The sequence below is a fragment of the Pagrus pagrus genome (assembly GCF_965226575.1).
Source record: "Pagrus pagrus genome assembly, chromosome: 15".
NCBI classification, from domain to species: Eukaryota; Metazoa; Chordata; class Actinopteri; order Spariformes; family Sparidae; genus Pagrus; species Pagrus pagrus.
Window position 1 is genome coordinate 24,552,259 of NC_140199.1, and position 21,924 is coordinate 24,574,182.

At 43.0% G+C, this 21,924-nt stretch overlaps 2 protein-coding genes across 5 annotated transcripts in view; one reads left to right on the forward strand and one right to left on the reverse strand.

The window, feature by feature from the left end:
- Window positions 1-12,265, forward strand: part of LOC311270605 (serine/threonine-protein kinase MARK1-like) — a 38,343-nt gene extending 26,078 nt beyond the window's left edge. The window contains exons 7-18 of one of the 4 annotated variants that reach the window (XM_084375586.1): window positions 81-137; window positions 298-534; window positions 2,070-2,189; window positions 4,832-4,931; window positions 5,016-5,128; window positions 5,216-5,417; window positions 6,725-6,906; window positions 7,102-7,196; window positions 7,331-7,471; window positions 7,609-7,860; window positions 10,386-10,430; window positions 10,557-12,265. In XM_084375586.1, the coding sequence (XP_084231712.1) occupies window positions 81-137; window positions 298-534; window positions 2,070-2,189; window positions 4,832-4,931; window positions 5,016-5,128; window positions 5,216-5,417; window positions 6,725-6,906; window positions 7,102-7,196; window positions 7,331-7,471; window positions 7,609-7,860; window positions 10,386-10,430; window positions 10,557-10,902 (1,890 nt within the window). In that variant the 3' untranslated portion in view covers window positions 10,903-12,265. The remainder of the gene's footprint in view (window positions 1-80; window positions 138-297; window positions 535-2,069; window positions 2,190-4,831; window positions 4,932-5,015; window positions 5,129-5,215; window positions 5,418-6,724; window positions 6,907-7,101; window positions 7,197-7,330; window positions 7,472-7,608; window positions 7,861-10,385; window positions 10,431-10,556) is intronic. The other 3 variants (XM_084375587.1, XM_084375588.1, XM_084375589.1) reach the window with 3 other exon arrangements.
- A 153-nt stretch (window positions 12,266-12,418) lies between these two features.
- Window positions 12,419-19,405, reverse strand: LOC311270606 (leucine-rich glioma-inactivated protein 1-like). Its single transcript, XM_084375590.1, has 8 exons — window positions 18,304-19,405; window positions 18,012-18,083; window positions 17,435-17,506; window positions 17,276-17,347; window positions 16,332-16,403; window positions 15,749-15,918; window positions 15,499-15,663; window positions 12,419-14,183 (listed from the first exon to the last, which is right to left on the reverse strand). Exons 1-8 carry the CDS (start codon window positions 18,498-18,500, stop codon window positions 13,366-13,368), a joined length of 1,638 nt encoding a protein of 545 aa, XP_084231716.1. The 5' UTR covers window positions 18,501-19,405; the 3' UTR covers window positions 12,419-13,365.
- Window positions 19,406-21,924: the final 2,519 nt, after the last annotated feature.

Here is a 21,924-nt window from a genome sequence, read left to right on the forward strand (position 1 = left end):
AAGTTTTCTTTCTTACTATTAAGCCTAATATAGCTGGTAGTGTCCTATGACGTGTGTGTGTGTGTGTGTTTGTGTTTCAGATCGTGTCTGCAGTGCAGTATTGTCACCAGAGGAGGATAGTACACCGGGATCTAAAGGTGAGGATCTAAAAGCTCTCTGATATCTGATTTCTCCTGAGTGCCATCCATATCTCTGAAGTGCATCTTGGGGAAAAACCCTCTATAATCACTCATATTCTGTCAGCGTTGAGACCTTGACAATCCACATGTTGATTTGCTCCATTTCTTGCCACCTCAGGCGGAGAACCTGTTGTTAGACGCAGATATGAACATCAAAATAGCCGACTTTGGCTTCAGTAATGAGTTCACTGTGGGCAGTAAGCTGGACACCTTCTGTGGCTCCCCGCCGTACGCTGCTCCGGAGCTCTTCCAGGGAAAGAAGTACGATGGACCAGAAGTGGACGTCTGGAGCCTCGGGGTCATTCTCTACACACTGGTCAGCGGATCACTGCCCTTCGACGGACAGAACCTAAAGGTGTGCACCTGTTGTTGTTCTCGCTATGTTTGTATGGTTACACAGCATGAGAAGGCATTGCTTCACAGCAGTCTTGCTCTTGTTGGTGACCTTTGATATTGTTTCTTCCTATAAGCCACACTTAAGCCACAGCCGTTAACATGCAATTGTCAAATCATCTAAAAGTATGGTCACATTAGATTTCCATATCGTAAATATTACTTTTGTTTGTTTGTGCTTGTCTGACTATACACTGATGCTCTGTGACGTAAGACTGCAGCATCATCCTCATATTAAGTCTATAGTTTGTGATCGCTCTGCTTGTTATATTTTTTACTACCCATTTCGCAATCATGTCTTTTTACGTTGAGTTCATTGCACTGTACTCTTTTTTTAAACAGAAGTCTAATTCTTCTACAGTTGTTCAGTTACACTGTCTTAAACTCATGTCCTGAAGACAATCTCACAAGCATTTCACACAGCCACTGGCCAAGTGCGCCGAAGTGTGAAAGAAGACTGGGTTTGAATTTCTCCCCCAAGTTCTATATATTTATTTTTCACACAATTAACTGAGTGTGTGCAACCACGCGCAACACCACAAATGCCTTTGAGGGGAGACTGTCTGAAAGTGTGCAGCATTTCAGACTGCCCCGCTTTGGAGTTGTTAAGGGTAGGTGTAAACACTTTGGCCTTTAGACATTCAAATGACACGTCGTACAATCTTTTATTTTTTTCAATCTTTTTTTATTTCTTCCCGTACAAAGTATGAAAGGACGCAGCTGCCTCTGTGGCAAGGAAAAAATGAATTGGTAGTCCCAATAGTAAAAGTAATAATCTGAGACATTTTTTATTCATCGAAATCTATAAATAATTCTGTTTAGCAGACAGCAAATTGCCAAAGTAAATTAAAGTACGCTGTGAAGTGCTACAGCCTGGTATCTTGAACTCAGGCTATTCTAGCTGACTTTGGATGTTTTCATGTGTCAACCCCAAACTGGGTTACTTGAAGAAAAAGACATCGTACAGATTCATCCACCCTGATTTAATAATGCAGAAGTTCTGGAATATTTTTTCATGCTGCAGTGAAGCCAGCAGGTCAAGAAAAAGTGGAAATGGTAATTTTTGATTCATGTTCATAGCTGGTCTGAGTGATCTATCGCCTGCAGTTATCGATACTTTTATATAAATAATTGATCATATGACTGCGTTTTATGTGAACGGGGTTGGTCATGGAGGCGGTGAAAGGACTCTTTTGGTTTCCATCAGCTCTACAGGGCACCTTCGCTGTTCATAGCAAAAAAAAGCTCTCATAGTTTCTGTACATTACAAGCATTTAACAGCAGACAAAGAAAGTTAGCAACTAGCTAGCAAATATAATCAAGCATTCAGTAACAGCAAGTAGGCAACTGTTTGCTAACATATTCACATAAATTCACAACAACCCTGCACGTTGATAATGTTGTTTTCCTCCCAAAAATGACGAGTGCTGCTCGTTTCATGCTCATTTTAATGCTAATTAACTCATTTGGTTTCTTCTCCGTCTGCCTGGTGTGTAGGAGCTGAGGGAGAGGGTCCTGCGGGGAAAGTACCGTATTCCTTTCTACATGTCCACAGACTGTGAAAACCTGCTGAAGAAACTACTTGTGCTCAACCCAGTCAAACGAGGCAGTTTGGAGGTATTTCCACAGCTTGCATTGTTGTGTCTTCACAGTTATTTGCTCTCCATTCAGAACAGTTTTGCACAGCAGCCCACGTGCAGTCGGGCAGAAAGTCCTAATGATTTGGAGCGTGATTGTTGTGCGTCATGTGAAAGCAAATAATTGCTGCTGTTGTTAATTGTGAACCAACAGAACAGTTCAATTTACAGTCTCGTCGGATGGAGATTTGGAAACATTATGCATTACAGATCAAAGAGTGGTCTTACATAATTCTTTGATGAAAGCCTTTAGAAATAATACGTGGAATTTGTTGACGCACTGTAAGAAATAAAACTTGATTAATTGAACAAAATCATTATGCCCCAAACTCTCACTGCATCCATGTAATTAGGGATGGTTGTAGCTTGTTTCTCCTTTGCAAACAAACAATAAATAGCTGTCAGTTTAATTCACACTCAGTCTGTCCAGAGTCAATACCACCCCTGTGCTCAGAACCAGGCCGAAGTTCAATAGTAAAGATTTCTCGACCAATAATAACAATTGATCACATTGTTGTTCAGCCCGAGCTGAAGTTGTTATCAGAAAGATTTCACAAAGAAATCATCCATTCTCATCCCTTACAACACTACACAGCAATAAAACACAATCACAAAACAGATCAATCATCAGGTATAAGGCTGGCAAGGCAACGGTACCCAAAACCTGTATTGTCCACACTTTCCTTGAAAGATTACAGGAAGAGAAACGACACACAATTACTGGGATAAAATCGTCATGGTGTGTGTGACGTGGCGCACAGGCGCCAGATGATATAAGAGCGGACCGACAACAACTAACACAATGCTAACTAGGACTGCTAAAACATGCAAAACATCATTCAGCTGTACACATTATAATCCATACGCTCAAATGTATTTGAAATGGCACTGAGTAAGGTCAACGCGTGTAGGACAGTTATGCCCCCCATGTATTCCATTCTTCTCTGTTTATAGACACATGGTATCTTGCTTATACCATGGTCAGTTGCCAGAGAAAAAAAACAAGGTTTTTCACAATCTATTTTATTTTAACTACTTTTCCCTGGCAGCACCTGAGATTTTAATTTGTAGACCAAATACAAAATCTGCTGCATCACGCACTAGCTTCCACACAATTTATCTTTTTCCATGAAGTTATTTCAAAGTGTACACATCGCATACATCTGATTCATCTAAAATGCATGTTTGATGCTTTTAAATCTCATGAATAAAAAATCTTACACTAACATTAGGTTGGAGACCTAATTTGCTGCAGACAAAATGGCCAAATAGCAGTTAGCACAAGATTTCTCTGTTGCGTAGATATCCAAGACACTCGCAGAGAAATGAAGTAAATGAAATAACCTCAGCAGAAACGTCAGAAAGGTCGGACCAACATGTTACTACATATCTTTACATGCTACAGTTACAGCTGAAAATGACAACAGAAATAAACAAGTTTGCCAATTTCTCATATCTCCGCAATGCAAACTTAGGCCAGTTTTCTTCCTTGGAAGTGACTGTTGTTGGTAAAGCAATGACACAACAAATCGGTCTATAGCTGGAACAATCATAACAATCCAATAAGGTACTTATGCAATGGAAACGTTGGTCATTACTCCAGTAAATAGGACAGACCTTAGATACGACTTAGCAACGGGAGATAAGCTAGTCTGCTCAGCTCATTGAACAATACGGCTCTGCTGTGAGCCAGATGGCTAACAATTCAAGGATTCAAAATCAATAATTGGAACTACTTGAGGAGTTCCACAGATGTCGGTGTAACAAAAGTTAAAGGTATAGTTGGTAATCCTGTTCAGAAACACTTTTTGTTATACTGGATGAAATGGTCTTCCCACCCTGAGAGTAGTCCATACATAATGTGTTCAGAAAAAGGACTGAAATAAATCAGACCTCTGTGGCAGCTGCAGGCCTGTAAAAACTCTGACCAATCCCTCCCTCTCGGTCCGAGTTGAAAGAACCAATCAGATGCCTTCATGTCTCGTCCTGCCTGCACCCCCCTCTGTCCCCCTGTTGTCCCCTCTGTTTTTTTTTAATTCCGCATCTTCACCACTAGCTTATAGCTACACTATATTACACAGCCATAATAATTTAGCCTAGTCTATATGAAGGAATTTGTTTTTCCCTGCGGCCCTGTCATATCGTCTGAATCCAGTTTCAGGATCACTTTCATAACTTCACATGAAGGCCTCCAAACTGTCTTGAGACATTCTGTTTCCAGACATTAATACACAACATATGCTGGTAAAACAGGCAGACTATTTTTGGGGAATCACTTATTAGTGTATAAGTTATTATCGACAAAATTATTAAAGACAAAATCTTGACGAAGTTCTTAATATAATGCCACATTCATCTTTTTTATTTCTGAGCGGCCCACTGCTCAGACAGCCCTTCTGGAGTTTGCCCACCTTGCCGCTCCGTCACTGCATCCGTTTGTCATGTCCCTCTCTTGTCTGTTGTGTCATTTGTCTCATTCTTAACCTGATGTTGTGTAATTAACAGATGCCATTCAAGATTAATTGTCTGCCATTAAAACATTAATGTTTTCTATTTTGCAGTTGAAATATTTGCCCTGAACATACAGCACAGGAGATCTAATTGTCCTGTTTTCTTTGTTAGCAAATCATGAAAGACCATTGGATGAATGTGGGTCACGAGGAGGAGGAGCTAAAACCTTACATCGAGCCTGAGGCGGACTTCAGTGATTCATCCAGAATAGGTATGTCTGACTGTATGTGTGTGTAGATGTCACTGTTAATGTCGTGTCCAGTGTACTCACTGTGATTTATGTTGACGCCGTCAGAGCTCATGGTGACAATGGGCTTCCCTAAAGATGAGATCACAGACTCTCTACAAGCCCAGAAGTACGATGATGTCATGGCCACCTACCTGCTGCTGGGCAGAAAAGCTCCAGAGGTTCGTCTGTTCGTCATCTTCGACATTATCACGAGTACTTAACCCATTATGTCATGTGACCACTCATCCCGTGTCTCTACATCTCAGTTCGAGGGGAGCGAGCCCCTGACTAACAGCGTCCTGGGGCAGCGCCAGCGACCGACCAGTGACATCAACAACAGCTCCAGCATTTCTCCCGCCCATCCCAAGGTCACACGCAGCATCTCGGCCAATCAGAAGCAGCGCCGCTACAGTGATCATGGTGGGGATGATGATGGTGGTGGTGGTGGTGGTGTCGTAGAGAAGCCAAGTAAAGTAACCTCGTTCTTCCCAGCTCTGAGAGTGCTGGTGGCTGCGTGCTGTGTAGGGGGAAGCTGCTCTTAGTCACTGAGGATTGGCCAATCATAGATGCTGTTCACTGTGCTGATGTTCCTCTGAGCAAGGCACTTAAGCATGACCAGCCCCACTTGTATTCTTAAATGGCTGATTGAGGCTGGTGAAGCTTTAGAAAAGCAAAGTTTTTTTCATTCTCAGGAGTGATAAATAAAGCACATTTAATTCTTCTACAAGTGATTGTTAAGATATGAAGACATGTTTATCAAACCTAGTTTACCTTTTATTTTAATAACTGGTTTAATTGAATGTGCAAATCAGTGACTCAACCTCAACACTGCACTGGTTGTGTAGCAGCTTCCTCCCATGTCATGTGGGACCGTTGTGTCTGGTGCCATCTGCTGGCTGGCTGCCTTCCTGCAGCTCCCTCAGTAACAGCATCTCAAAGCATGAGGAGGGGAACTGCCCTGCTTTGTATCTGCTCACCTTGGCTTCTGTAGTTGTACGACCTATTGAAAATGTGTTTGCAGAGTGTTCTGTTGGACTGGATAATGTCTCAATCCTGGCTTTGAGTGGCTTTGCTTGATGTTACTGTCACAAAGGCAATGACTGTGTATATGTGCACAAAATATTCCGCTTCTAGCTGTTTAAACATAAAATAACAGTAGTCCTTCCAAGCTGTTGACATGGCTAATGAAAATTCATATTTTACTAATGTGTTCGCGTTTGGAGTTGTGCATACTCAGATAAACGAACACAGCCTCTCCCTTACATTCATTCAACCAGCTTCTTGAAAAGGTCGGCATTGCAGCATGATAGTATCCAAGGTTTTCATTGTGTTTAAAAGTATGTGTTTTTCTGTTTCTTTTCTTTTCTTTTCTTTTCTTTTCTTTTCTTTTTGTTTCTACCCTAGCCTTGCAAAATGTTGACTAGGCAACGCACAGATCTGACCGTTTAACAGGCAAAAGGCCATGTGTCACAAACTGCAGTAAAAACCTCTATTGAAATGCATGTGCTGCATGTTCAGTTTAAACCTGAATAACATCAGTATTTATTGGAAAATGCTATATACGGATTAAGGTCTAATTCAGCAGATTATGCTGTTTACATGACCCCCGTCAAATTTGGAATATTATCATACTCGGAATAATGGTGGAATATTTGTGTGCATGTAAATGTAGTCACTGTCTTATTCGTCAAAAAGTTCCTGATATTGGAGCTGCAGATATAATAACATGTTTGGAGGAAAGGATGTAAGTATGGTCTCATATGTGTCTCTCTCAGTTGGTCCGTCTGTGCCCCCGGCGGTGTCGTATACGAAGCGTGGCCAGGCCCTGAGTGTGGAAAGTGACCACAGGGAGGAGTGGGACGGAGCACGCCGGCTGGAGCTCAGCACCTCGAAAGGAGACGTTCCCGCTTCACCACTGGGGGTGCAGGAGAGGAAGAAAACTACAAGTGCTGTGGGGGTGAGGAAGCAAAGGATATCGTAGCTCACAAATGTCTTCATAGGGACACTACATGAACATAGAGAAATAGATGCAGCTGGGTCCAGAATGTTAAAAAAAGGAATTTTAGATGATTTTGCCCGACTATTGTTGTATTTTTCACAAATTCTCTGTATTAAATGCGTTAACATGTGTTTTGGTGTCTCTTTCCACAAGCAGACTAATGGATCAATGACTCGTAGGAACACATATGTGTGTGAACGATCCTCTACTGACCGCTATTCGGCCATTCCCAATGGCAAAGACAGCAGGTAACCACATTCACTGTTAACCACAGTTACTTTCAGTGGTTTCAGTCTTGTTCAAGACATTTTACTGCACATAATACAAATCTCCACATAGAAATTAGCTGGTTTTAGTGAAATATCTTCATCTTGGTCCTCAGTTTAACCGAGGTGTCAGGTAGCACCCCATCGACTGCGATTAGCTCCACACGACCTCGTCACACCAAGTCCATGTCATCATCAGGGCATCCTTCTAAAAGCACACTGCCCCCCATCGACGACAACACAGAGCTTAAAGCCAGGTGAGCGGCCTGATCCACACATCATCTGCAATAACTGTGGCTAGTGGAAGTCTCTTTGTGGCAAAGACAGCAGTGCTGACAATTTAATTACAGTAAATATAGCGAGCCTGCTAACATACATGTTGTTCATGTTGCAGCTCTTCTCCTCGGGGTCCCTCCACCTCTCCTTCTGCACACAGTATTAGCACCCCAGAGAAGAACCGCTTCCCCCGAGGCACCACTAGTCGCAGCACCTTCCACGGAGCTCAGCTCAGAGACCGGCGCAGCGCTACCTACAACGGCCCCCCAGCTTCACCCACGCTGTCCCACGACACAGGGGCTCTCGCTCAGCAACGCAGGGGCACCTCCACCGGGATCATCAGCAAGATCACCTCAAAGTTTGTCCGCAGGTCGGTGAAAACAAACGGCTGCACAAATTATTCACTAACACTTCTTGCACCTAATCTATGTGAAAGGTATTCCCTCCACCTTTGGCAGGGATAGTGAAATGCATGTTGAAGTCTTAACTCTCTCAAAAACCACAAGAATAAGATGTCAAAATGTGCTGCTTGATATCAGTTTTTAAAGAATTGTTCTTTTCCTGCTCATTCACACAAACTCATGGATGCCGTTTTATGCCTCTGCAGGCTGTCTGAAGGTTTGTTAGACGATAAAATTTGCAGTGATCTCTGCCTCATTACTAATCACACTGAATGCCAGCTGAATCAAGTACTATGTCGGTTCAAATTAGAGAAATGCCAATATAGACTGGTCTGACTAAGTGTTGTTATCACCGGTGCAGACGTGGGTTAAACATTGGGGCGAGAAATGTAGGTAATGTTAGACTGCGTCATGTCAAAACGAAATAAAATCAAAGAAATCAAAGCATTCCACAATCAATCATCCAATGCACTTCCTAAATACATACAAGGATGTTACAGCGCAACACTTTTCTCACCGTACCTGTGAAGCCTGATACCATCATTGCATATATTACCTTTCCGGACCCACAGCTCCAAACCGTAATTTGGGGTCCTCTGGTTTTAAACTACTTAAATGTATTCAAGCCTGGCTTCTAGCTGGTAACTAGCTTTTCACAATCCGGACCAAATCTGCTGTGAAGAATGCTATAAGATATTGTTCCACAAACAGAGACTTTTTATTTCTCTTAGATTGCAGCGAACACAATAAGAAGCCTTTCAGTGACTGTTCTGCTGCAACCTGAGCCTATCTAGACACTTTATGCCTCGAACAGCACTTTTTTGTGGCTGCTGCAACACGCTGGTACTCCTGTCTCACAGGTTCCCACAACAACCTTGCTAGATGTCACCACACAGGTTACACCAGGCTCAGAGGCTGTTGAGGGGAGATTCGACCAGTAACACATAAGTTCAGATCAAGAAATTCACCTTTATGTAGCCTAAATCTAACATTAAGATACATATAGGCCATAATAGGCTAAGCTTTGGCCAGGTCACCGCAAAACATCAAGATTTTACCACAGCGCGTAGATGGCGCCTAATGTGGTAATCAATATTTCTTCTGTATTTATGCTTTTATTGTTAAAGAAGACAGGGCTTTAAACTATATCCACTTTCTCTTTGCCCACAACAGTTATCTTAATTAACTTAAGTCTACACAGCTTTCAGCTCTGTGAGGCTGCACTTTGGCTGAGCTAAATGAGCTGAATGCTAACGCCAGCATGCTGACATGCTGATGTGTAGGAGGTAAAACATTTACTATGGTCAGACTCATTTTAGACTCAGTTTAGCATGGTAATGTTAGCATGCAGATAGGAATAATTAAGCATAGATGGCATTTAATTATAAAATGGCTAATGCTGGGCTGTGTTACAGTTTTCAAGTAGATGTTGATCCCTTAAATATCCTGAGTTTGTTGTGATATTCTGCTTCCCTTCAGAGTGCATGCAGAGGCAAAAGTCATCCATGGATGTGTTAGTCTGTGGCCAAGCTTAGAAAATTATACATTTTATGAAAGGAATACTGTGTTCAGATTAATGTCTGTAACCTTTTTCAGCAGTGAAAACAAAAAAAGCATCACACACTCTCCCTGCCTCTTTAGAACAGGTGCACTCCCTATCAGTTCCCAATCCTTAGGTAGCTTATGATACATCCACACTGTTACCCTTTGCTGTCAGTGTGACAAGCAAAGGATGGAACCTCCTCATCCTTACAGCAGCTAGCTCCTTGTGTCACCTTCACGCTGGCCCATCTGGTCGAGGCTCACAGCTTTCTCTCCTTTTCTCCCTGCATAGAGCTCTGTCTTTCAGGTCGACCCGGAGGTAGGAGAACACAAAGCTTGCTGCACCTGTCCCCCCCCTGCCAAAAAATATAAACCTCTCTGTGCCCACTTTTATGACCTTGGCCCGTGTTTCCTTAACCCCTTACGTACTTGCCCACTACACCACACCCTTGCCTATACTGACACCCTTGTTATGCCGTGTATTTCCTTCCCTTGTGCCCACTGCCTCGAAAACAGACCTCACAGCTCACCAGCTTTTCTCTACTAAGCTAAGCCACGATATCTGCTTCTCAGGCTGCTGGCTTTGCCTCTCCTTACTCTCCCCCGTCCTCATGCGGAGCTTAAGAGAAAAGATCAGGCAAATTACAGAGGCTGAATCAAAGATTTAGAAGCACTTTGTCACTCCTTACAGATCAGTGGGGATTAAGGAAAGGTAGCGTACAATACAGTAGATGGGATGATGCATTTGGTTATTGTAAAGGAGCTACGTGCCTCAAGAAGTCACCTCATTGTGTGCTGAACCCTGATACCCAGGACTGTGGATTCTCTCCTGGCATGATGCCTGACACCCCTCTCTTGTGTCCAGTGATGATGGGGGTGGTGTTGGTAGTGGGTGGGGGGACCCTCGTTGACATCGGCCTGTGGCAGTAACTGTATTCCTGGTTTATTTCAGGGTGCCTAGTGAAGGAGAGGCCAGTGCCAGGACAGAAACACCAAGGTGAGAATTTGATGTAGACGTAGATCACACAGAGAGCCTGTAACAAACCTCAGCCTGCTTCATCATCTCTCTCCACTTCTCTTTCTGCTCTTTCTATCTTTTGTCTTTCTTCTTCTCCTGTTGTAGAAGTGTGTCAGGTGACACTAAGGAGGAAGGCAGCCGAGACTCTAAGCCCCGCTCGCTGCGTTTCACCTGGAGCATGAAGACCACCTCCTCCATGGAGCCCGCCGAGATGATGAGGGAGATCCGAAAGGTTCTGGATGCCAACAGCTGCGATTACGAGCAGCGCGAACGCTTCCTGCTCTTCTGTGTCCACGGCGACGCTCGCCAGGACAACCTGGTCCAATGGGAGATGGAGGTGTGCAAGCTGCCCCGCCTTTCGCTCAACGGCGTGCGCTTCAAGAGGATATCGGGCACGTCCATCGCCTTTAAGAATATCGCCTGCAAAATTGCCAATGAGCTCAAACTGTGACAGCAGATGGAGTCCCAGTCAGTCTTTGGTGAGCTCTGGTTACAGTCTCATCTCATCACTGGATTAGTGTTGACATACAGGACAAAAATTCAGCACTGAAGATCCTTGCCGCTCAGAATCAGGGTGGACTCGGCTGGTAACGTGCAATACTGGCCACGAATGTACTGTACAGGGTAGTGGATCAGAGCGATATCGCAAGGTTTAACCTCTGTGATGGAGAGATGGCAAAAACAGCTAAACCCACCCCGCCCCTTTTTTTTCTTCCGTCCGGCCCTCTGTCTCTCTCATCAGCCCGCTGCTCCTCGTCATAGGACACATTCATGTAACACATGCAGTATGCAACTGAAGATGACCATCCTGCAATAATGTTTTCAATCTCTTTTTCTAAAACGCCTACTACAAGATCTACTCTCCTCGCTGAATAACCATTAAAATTACTGAAAGCTAAAATAGCCGCTTTTCCACCTGTGTTAAGTCAGTATATAGATCAGGCTGGAGTCCATACTAAAACTATGTAAAAAGAGAATTGTACTGTATGCATAACATCTGCAGGTACTGTATTGTATATTGATTTTACGTTCTGTACAGAATTTTATTGTCAATACTGTCTTTTTTCATGGGATTTTGAGTTCTTTCCTAATATAATTGATGTCTCTTAAAGCATTCTCCTTTCAGTCTGTGAGGTTTTTTTTGTTTTGTTTTTGTTTTTGTTTTTTTTAAGAGCCACCATTTGAAAATAGTGTTTTTAATTTTATTTAAAGAGCACTAAATTATTTTGTTGAATATTAAGGGATGTGCTCCCTTGCCTTTTATGTCATATTTTATTTGCCTACGGAAAAAAAACACTAAGTTGCACCACATAGACTTGAGTAGTAAATTCAGTTAAAACTGAAAATGTGTTCACTTTATTTTCTCTCAGCAGAAGGAAGGTGATTCGGAGATCCTGCTGCAGTTGCACAAGTTTTCCAGGGTGATGTGTATGAACATGAGAGTATGCACCTGTATTTCTTTCGTGTTAGTTTGGTAGTCCTCAATTACAAAAAAGCAGGGTTTAAATTGGTTTCCTTTAGAAAGCGGAGGACAGGACGTCTTTATCCAAAGGACCGAAGATGCATGAAAAGTCAAACAATCACCATGAAAGAAGCAGTTTGTCTGGTGGAGCCTTTCTAAAGAGCCTGATTTAGTCCTGCCACCAGTGTGATTATGCAGGTACTTGTGTATCTCCTTGCTTGTGTTTTTCTTTTCTTTTTTTTAAATTCAGCGGATTTTATTGTATTTATTCCATTACATTGTAATGTGCTGCTTTGTAGAATTGAGGCGTGCACTTTGTTGGAGAAAATAAAAAGGATTTTATTTGTTTGTATTTATTTTTATTTAATTTCTGAATTACACAACTAACTTCAAGATGACAGTTTCCCTCAAGCAACGAAGTAGATGTGTTTATAGTGTGTGTTGTTTTGCTTTGAAGACCAGGTGTCAGCATTTTACACTGAAACAATGTCATGCTACACCAGTGCTCATGAGATGCGACATTTAATAATGTAAACCTTTATTGACTCTAAATAGCATGATATTAGTCAATAACTTAATCCTAATCATGACACAATTGATGTATTTTGCACGTTAGTCAAAGGTAAAGCACTATGAACAATAGCCTCAGTTTTCATTTCAGTTCCTTTGAGTGTGAAAATAGTTCCAAGTTTGCCCAAAATGTTTTCCATACTTCTTATGAAAAACTGTTCAATACTTTAAACATTATAAACCATTAACAATAAAAATGTAAGTCTCAAGGATTCACAAGTAGACTCTCACACAACATTTCTGTTGATGTTTTCCAAATTATAAACAAAATTTTAAATCATTCTCCTTAACAAATATGTATCTAACTGGTGTGGTCCCTCTTAAACTTACAAAAGCTTCATTTACAAATCTCGTAGCATACAAGTGGAAAGACAGAAAAAATTTGTAAACATTTCGTTTTGGCAGATTCGTTCAGTTAAACGTGTTAATAGGTTAAAAAGTACCATTTCGTTATTACTTTCTGTAGATAAATATATGAGATTACAAATGTATAAACATTGCTGAATCACATGAAAAGCTGAACACAGAAAAATAACCTACTGGCCAATGCGAGAGTTAATGGAATAATGAGCATGGATGCTGCATTCATCAGGATGGGATGGCCTGTGTGAGGTCATGCACTAATGTCTTCACAACTTCTAATCTAATCCTAACTTGAGAGGCATGCATTGAGCTCAACATGCATCTCAGCCAAGTATATTTGGTTGAGATGCATGTGTTTATCTTTATGTGTACAATGCACTGATAGCATTGGAAACTTTAAAAAAAAAAAAAGTAATGCCTGCCCTGCTCAAGTTAGGATCAACTTTCAGTGTTGTTCCGCACCGGATCTGCTGCAACAGCCATCTCTACACTCAAACAACCAGTCAAGAAAACAATCGCTCAGTTGCTCAGATCAATGACCAGGTGCTCATAAATCTGAGTTTTCCCTTTGAAACTTGAGGCCAGCAGGAACTGCCGGTTGTCTATGGAGACTGGAGAGAAGGCCCTCGGCGCCTGGATGTTCAACTCCTGGAAATGGACAAACTCGCCCTTCTTGGCATCCCAGCGATACACCTGGGTGAAAGAGTAATCGCTGCCCAGGATGGCGTACTGCCAGCTGCCCACAGAGAAGGGCTGGAACACCATGGAGCCACGAGAGGGCATGGTCTGCAACTCTCTGAAGAGGGCCCCATCCCAGCGCATCACTTTGGAGTCACCGATGAAGCGGGTCAGACAGATGAAGAGGTCTGACTTGACCTGAAAATGCTTTACAGCGTAGACGTCCTCCATCTCTGGGATGTCGGTGCGTCTGTCAAACAGCTTGGTGCCTTTGTTCCACTGGTAGATGACCGGCCTCTGGGAGCTGCTGGACAGGATCAGGTGAGGTTTGGAAGAGATCTCCATGTACTCCACATCCGTGTCCCGGTACCAGGGGTGGAGCGATTGGTGGGAGTAGAAGCCATTGCCGTTCCACTTGTAGATGGTGGTGGAACCGGCCTTGGAGCTGTCTGCTATGACGAAGAAGGATTCTCCATCGATGCGGAACGTCTCGACATCGTTTGGTTTTCGTATTTTGAGAATGTCAATGCCTTGGAGCTTGATGAATTTGTTGGCAGAGGTGTCACGCTTATAGATGTGTGAGCCACCAAACAGTTGAGCCACGATGATAAAGAGCTGGTTGTCAATGACCAGAGGCTTGCAAATCACTGTGGATGTGCCTGGTGAGGAGAAAGGAGGGATAAAAACAAGAGAGTTTAACTTAGTCTTGTCTCCATCTAGTGGTTCCTCTTCTAATCACGCCTCCTGTGAGACTCACTTCCCATTCACCACCACATTACAGTATACAGTACCCCCGCGGGTCTCCAGCTGCACTTTGAGGAATAAGAAACTACACCGGACTTCTCATCAGCATGAGGGTGAGTCAATAATGACTGAATTTCGTTCTAGAGTGAACTATTCCTTTAAAAGGACTAAAAGGTGAAGTGAATAACACTGATCATTTTGTTACAATGCAATGTTCTGCAGGGAAACCTTGGATCCTGACATTGTGCCACTTGACCCACACCATTGCAGACCAAATTCAACCCGTCATGGCAAGGGCACTCCCTGATGGCAGTGGGCACCCCAGCAGCACAGTGTGCACTGCCACACCACAAAAACTGCTCAACGGCCCAAGGAACAAGTCTGATTCATGAAGGCTCTATTGTAGATTGGACTGGGCTCTGACCCGTCGAGGCATGGTAACAGGACCTCTGCGGGGGTCCTGTGGTGTCTGGCATCAGAACATCGACAGCGATCCTTTGAGTTCTGTGGATTGCAATGTGGGGCCTCCATGGAGTGATTTCTTCCTGTATGTCCCGTGGATGCTAGACCAGATTGAGATCTGGGGCCTTTGTCATGTTTCTTGGACCATTCCTGTGAAGTTTTTGTGGTGTGGGAGGGCGTATTGTCCTGCTGGGGGTGCCATTGCCATAGGGTAGTGCCGTTGCTGTGAAGGCGTCAACCTGGTCTTCAAATTTCCCAGATCCCAACCCGATCAAGCATCCACTGCAGGTACCAGAAGAAGTCCAAGCCATGGAGGCCCCACCTCACAACTCATAGGACTCAAAAGATCCCCTGCCAATACCCTGGTGCTAGACACCACAGGACAACCCCAGAGGTCTTGTGTCCAATCCTCGACAGGTCAGAGACAAGTCTGATCCACAGTGGGGTCTCCATGGATTGGACATGTTCCGGCACATCTCACCTCAGCTCGATCTGATTGGGATCTAAAGAATTTTGAGGATTTCAGGATTTTCTCTGTCTCATTCTTAGGACCATTCCTGAGTTTTTGCATTGTGACAGGGCGCATTGTCTATTGCAACGGTGTTTGGGTGGCTGATGTGTGTCATGTGGTATCCACATGAATGCCAGGAGGCAAGTTTTCCCAACAGAACATTGCATTTTAACAAGATGAACAATGCTTTTCACTTCACCTGTCAGTAGTTTTATTGTTGTGGCTGATCAGTCTACTTGAAAAAAGACTTTACTTACTGTCAATATCGTCATAGTTCCTGAAGACCATCTCCACGTGATCCCACTCTAGAAAGCTGCATTTCCCAATGAAGGGCTGAGCAAACACCACATACTGATCACTCCCAAAGGAAAACGCCTCCACCGATATGGATTCAAACTTGAGGGACTGGTAGGAAGCAAACTCTGTGAGAGAGACACACTTTAAATAAGATCAGAAACTCAGGAGAAGCTGCCATGATTGTTAGAAAAAACATTTTCGGTACTCCACCTGTAGTGATGCAGTCGAAGGACTGCGGCACCAGATCGTTGATCTTCTTGTCCAGCTGTGAGGCTGGGCCTTTACAGTAAATCTGATCCACTGTAGCATTGGTGCTGTATATCCACTCCACCAACCACTTCAGCTTACAGTCACAGGTGAACTGGTTCCCTCGCAGGTCTCTGAAGGGAGAAAACCACCAAAGTAAATCCCAAACCCCCCAGAAGGCTAACAGGAATGCGCTCAGCTTTTTGAATGGATTTTTTCTGCAGTCACTGAAATATGACTGCTAGCTTTGCTCTCTGGCCCTCGCAGCTTCACACTGTGCTCTCATTAATATCAAGTAGGACTATAAAGGAGAGCTGAACATCTTCAGTGGGTGATAGATGGCAAACTATCTCTCTCCTTCGCTGCTGCATGTAATTTTAATGGCGTTAAAAGCACCGCCCACACATTTTTCAAGCCTTGGCTGAAGTGGAATAATGATACAGTGCTCTATATATAGAAGAACTCATTGGCCACGATAGCTTACATTATGCTTTTAGTTATGTAACACGATGCGATTGATCTCTGCAGGATTCATATTCATACTTACACTTTTGTCAAGGCCTCAAGACCCTTGAACAAATCTTTGGGCAGAGTATCCAGATTATTGTAGGCCAGGCTCCTGAAAAAGAGGAAGAGACGATCAGATTTACTACTTATTGTTCATATTTTATCATCTATTCAGTGGACCTCATCCAATCCTTCCGGTCCTTCATACTATGAAGTGATAATGATTCACATTTTCCACCGTTTGCAAGAGGAACTTCCAGTGTTTCAAAACATGGGTGAGGTGGCGTGGATGTGGTTGCGCAGCGTTTCCTTGCAGCGAGATATAAGGATATCTGTTATGGAGCTTTGGCACCATATTGTCACCCTGGAGACAGAAGGCAGGAACATTGCTTATTGTGAGTTTGAGGAAACATTAAGCTATTTTTAGAGCTGCCTCCTCAGCCATTTTATGGCTTTCTCTGCCACAAAAATGAGGAAAAAAGGAGATATCACTGTAGAGAAGGTTGTTGCAGTTTCGTTTCTTTGTTTTCTCAGAGAGTTAACTTAAACATCAGGACATCTGTCTGTCTCGTGTTCACGCTCGACACCACTTTTTGATTCTTGGTTTTAGTCCACTTATTCGTGTCTAAAAGAAATTAAGATGAGCAGATTTTACTGAAATAGTAACAAAATCTTGAGTTACTGGGCCTTACGCTTTTACGTTTTAGCTGACTGTGAAGGTGTCAGGATTTGCTTCATAATCATATTAACAGCTGCACAGTGCCTGAGGAAATGTCTGTGTACATGTTGTGCAATTAACTTTGTCAGCGTTTCACTGGAACATTGCTTTCCTGCACCTGGAGAGAGCTTACAACCCTTTCCACTGGTACAAAACTTTACATTCCCTCCCTAACAAAGCGCCCATCAGCAATGAGATTTCAGCCAGAAAATACATCATTATCTTCTACTTTTGATGAAGAACAGCTCTATTTCTTACATACTTACAGGTGCACTAAGGTTTTCAGTCCTCGGAAAGCAGTCGGTGAAATCGACTTGATTTGGTTGTTTTCGATGAACCTGGAAAAATGGGTTGAACACAAGCATGAGGACCGAGACTGGAGGGGCTAATCTCATCTTTCAGAGACAGGATACACTTCTACTCACAGATACTCGAGATGAGGAAGACCAAGGAACGCGTCCTCGTTTATAGATTCCAGGTTGTTGGCTGTGAAGAGGCTGTGCAGAGAGATCCATAACATATCACTATTGGATAACAACAAGCTGTTGTCCCACATTAGCAGCTGTATACCCGTGGACATGTGATATAAACCCCCCCTCCTTTCCTCACTATAGCAGCCTAAATACATCAAACACAAGGATCAATGCTCTGTTAGGATTTCTGTGGTCTCACATGTTTGTTTTGAAGGAATCGGTCAATACTCCACCCCATGAGACAGGAGTGAAGGGGATTCCCCTCTTCTAAAGGAGGGATTCCTCATAGCTCTGATGCACAACTGGACAGATAGATTAGAGAGAGAATAATCCACCAAATCATTTAGAAAGAATTATCATTGTTTGAGCTCCCCTTGAGATCAATAGGCTACATCCAGCCAGTTACAGTATGTAGCTTCAGCTGAGGGGAGATGTCCTGGACATTAAACATGGCGTTGATCACCTCACTGGGGGACTGACAGCATGTAACAAAGACTGAAGAACAAAAAGCTCCAGAGAGATTTCTCACAGGAGATGCAGGGCAGGCGTGTGGATGAAGCTCTCCTTCGGGATCTCAGTGAATTCGGACTTGACGAATGATCTGTAGGGAGGGAGCGACACGACACACAGACACACAGACATGTACTGATCAGCTTTAAAGCATAAAAAACAGTTGGTCCACTCCTTGGGTATGCATGACTGTGCAGCAGAAGCAGAAGCAGAGCAATCCACGCAGATAGAGCTGAGTATGTTCTGTAAATCTCTGTCATGGAGAGCTCTGGTTTGGAATTTGTTATTAAAGAATAATAAATATGACTTACAGTGATATGACATCGGGGGGGAAGCTGCGAGGGATCAGTCCTGCGCTCTCGCACAGCGCGTTATCTTTGGTACATGTACATGATGCGGGACAGCGGGGCTGCCTGGGTCTCTTGCTGTCCACTACAAGCAAAACAGACGCCACTACAAGCAAGCCGAGCCACGGAGATCTTTTGGGCATCTTGCGTGTATTTTCCATCCTTGCGCGTCAAACAGCCCTGCACATGAACCAGGGTCTCCGCCGTGCTTCCTTCCCCACCGCCGAGGAGCTGCTGCTGCTGCCTGGAGGCCGAAGCGACGCGCTGTCCGCTCTTGATTATCTCCGCCGTGCGCCGCCGCCACCGCCGCTCCGGAGACGATTAAAACCTGGCGCCCCGTAAGTCCTCCGCGCTGTAATTACACTACACCCCCATACAGACCCACATTCCCTGTGACAAAAATACAAATCTAATCAAATGCGCGCTGCGCTCAGGAAAATACCAGCTGGCGCGGTGACAAACGCGGTGTGACGGCAGGTGGGGATCCCAGCGGGAGCAGACGGAGCATCTCCATCCAAAACCACGCCTATGATTTCAGCAAACGCCGCCACACTCTCTCCGTGTCGAGCTCCCGGAGGATGCCGCCCAATAGGCAAAGGACTGGTGTGATTTTTTTCCCTTTTTTTTTTTTTTTTTGGTGAATCAGCTGGAGAAAAAATGAAGCCCTGACATGAGCCAGCGGATTGCAGCCTGTGGCGCAGACGCACACGGGCTTTCTATGCGGGAAGCGGGTGGGAAACCCGATGGAAATTAATTGTCATCATGGAAATACAGCTGTAGTGTCGGCTCCACTTGATTGCAACATCCTTCCGTCACAGAGCTTGTGTTATTAATACCATTGTAATCATAACCCTGTGTCCAGTTCTCATCATCCCCCCTTTTTTTCCTCATCTTGGATTTATTTCCTGGTTTGCGCGCGGTTGCCATGGCGACTGTTGGATGCAGAATGTGTGATGGAGGGGTGTGGGGAAGCCCTCCTGTCATCCTGACATCTGCTCTGCCTCAGTCAAATAAACCCCATCCCCCTCACACCCCTCACAAACAAAGGACAGGTCTCTGCTCCCATCCTGCCTTTCTGCATGACATCATTTTAATTTGACTTTTGAATAAAAAAAAAAAAAAGGCCACAACGAAAAGTCACTCCTTTCTCTTTTTTTGTCTGTTTTATTGCTATAAATTATTGCCCCCACAGTTTTATTGCCATGCTTTCCTCTGCTGTGCCAGACATGACAAAGACGCCCTATAAGGACCTCTCCTTCATCATCTAATTTCTCCGATCCCTCCAGAGTTGTAAGATGAATTTGTTTACTCAGTGTGCCTGGCAGAGCAGCATGCGTCACACTCTTCTGGGAAGAAACATGTGCAGCTGGTTGCAAAAGGTCTCTGAATAAATACATACTGCAATGGACCCTCAGTCTCTGTGATGTGATCACACCATTTGATATTTAATACAATGCCGCCCATAAAAATGAAAGCAGGGCACTCAGGGTCAGGGGTCATGCTCCCGGAGCTGTTTCTTGGCTGCTGATTTACGGCTTCAGAGGAAAGGGAGGAAGAATAAATGTATTATTTACCAGTGAGGGAGATACTCTCAGGCTGCTTAGTTCTGAGGGAATGTACAGAAGTGGATTGTGAACAAGGAAAAGCTGGAAGGAACAGAAAGTCACAAATGTCTTTATTCGTCAGCAGCTTTTGGACCAGATGGAGAACACTGGATATTATTGTTGTGCTGCAAGATGATAGGTCGTGTCTGTGCCTCATAAATGCCATCATTCATCGCCCGAATAGAATGGACACTGTGCAGCAAGTATCTGACCACTGCTGTATCCATGGCTGAGTCTGGCGTTTCTTATTGTTGTTAATCGATTTTTAGTATAGATACAGATTTGTGGTATTGTTTTTCTATCCTTATGTGACTCTATTATACTCAATGACCTCATTAATATGCCTCTATAGCTAAAAAGGTATGTTTTCAGGATTATTTTCTGAAGCAAACACTCTCTTTTTGATATGTTTTAGGCCATTGTTAGCCAAATGACCAAAATACATCCCGCTTCTTAACCTGCCAGCCCCCAACTACATCCCCTAATAGCAGAGAGCTACTAGTGTTTAGCAGAATATGTGAGTCTAGTCTGCCTGACTCATTGATCCTTCATCTCACTGAGGTTTATGCAAGTTAGAATTCATCAGTAGCCTAAATGTGCTGTGTATCGATGACTCCGTGCTGATGTCTGTGGTGCTGAAGAAGTAGAATTTGTTATTCTGCCTTTTTCTTTCAGTCTCCACATTCTGTACGTTTCGTCTTGGTTCTAAAATATTCTGCAAGACACACTTTAAATACTCAGTTCTTCACTAAATTGTAGCCAGGCATCGTGGCATTATAGTTGCAGTAGAGTGAGAGGACCGTAGAGACACACTGCTGCCTGTAATGTTCTCATTATATTTCTATGATCTTACAGCTGTGTCAGTGCTGAGAATACAACCAAGCTTTGGAGGTAAGACAAGACAAGATAAGACAAGATAAGAAAAGATAAGATAAGATGAGATAAGATAAGATAAGATAAGATAAGATAAGATAAGATAAGATAAGATAAGATAATCCTTTATCAGTCCCACAATGGGGAAATTTGCATTAAAATATACATTAAAAAAAAAGCAGCTAGAACAATACAAACAAATAAAAGTGTATATGAGTGAGAACTGGTTGTCAAATCACAGGCTGGTTGTAAGTGAACCAGACTGCCTTCCTTGATGAACTGACTGCCCCACTAGAGGGAAATGAAGAGCCAAGGTACAGCCTGTCAGAGGTGAGAGACTTAGAGAGGTGATTTATGAGCTCTCAGCTCTTCAAAATCATTTCCACCCGAAGAAGGAGAGCTTTTGCTTTATGATTTAAAATGATGATCGCTAAGACTTTTTACCCACACTCGGAGCTAAAAAGTTTTATCGTGCATTTAAATGTTCTAAATTATTTTCATGATTATAAATATTGAATAGTAACAGTTATAAACAGTGAAGGAATGTAACAAAGTCCATTTACTCAAGCACTTTACTTAAGTACAATTTTGAAGTACTAAGTACTACTTTACTCGAGTATTTTCATTTTCTGCTACTTTACAGTATACTTCGACATTTTGGTGGCAAAAATTGTACTTTTTACTCCACTAAATTTTTTTTGATAACTTTACTAGTTCTTAGTTAGGTTGCAGATTGCATGCCACCTCAGAGCCATTTTGAAGTAAATGTATTTTATCTGCAATCGGATGAAAAAAAATACTGATTCCAACAATCAGAAAAATGCTGAATATCTGATCCAATAACCAGGCAGGCCGTTAGTATGCAGTATATGCATACATGTAAATTTATGTGTAATTTTACTTTCATGTGTACTTTTGAACTTTCTTTCTTTCTTTTTGAACTTAAGTATATTTGACTTTTACTCAAATTCTGTTTGTTTTGGTGACTTTTACTTCTACCAAAGTAATATTTCAACAACATATCTTTACTTTTACTCAAGTATGACCTTTTGGTTGACCTTATTTACAACACTGGATATAAACATGATTTTAAATATCTGTAAATAAG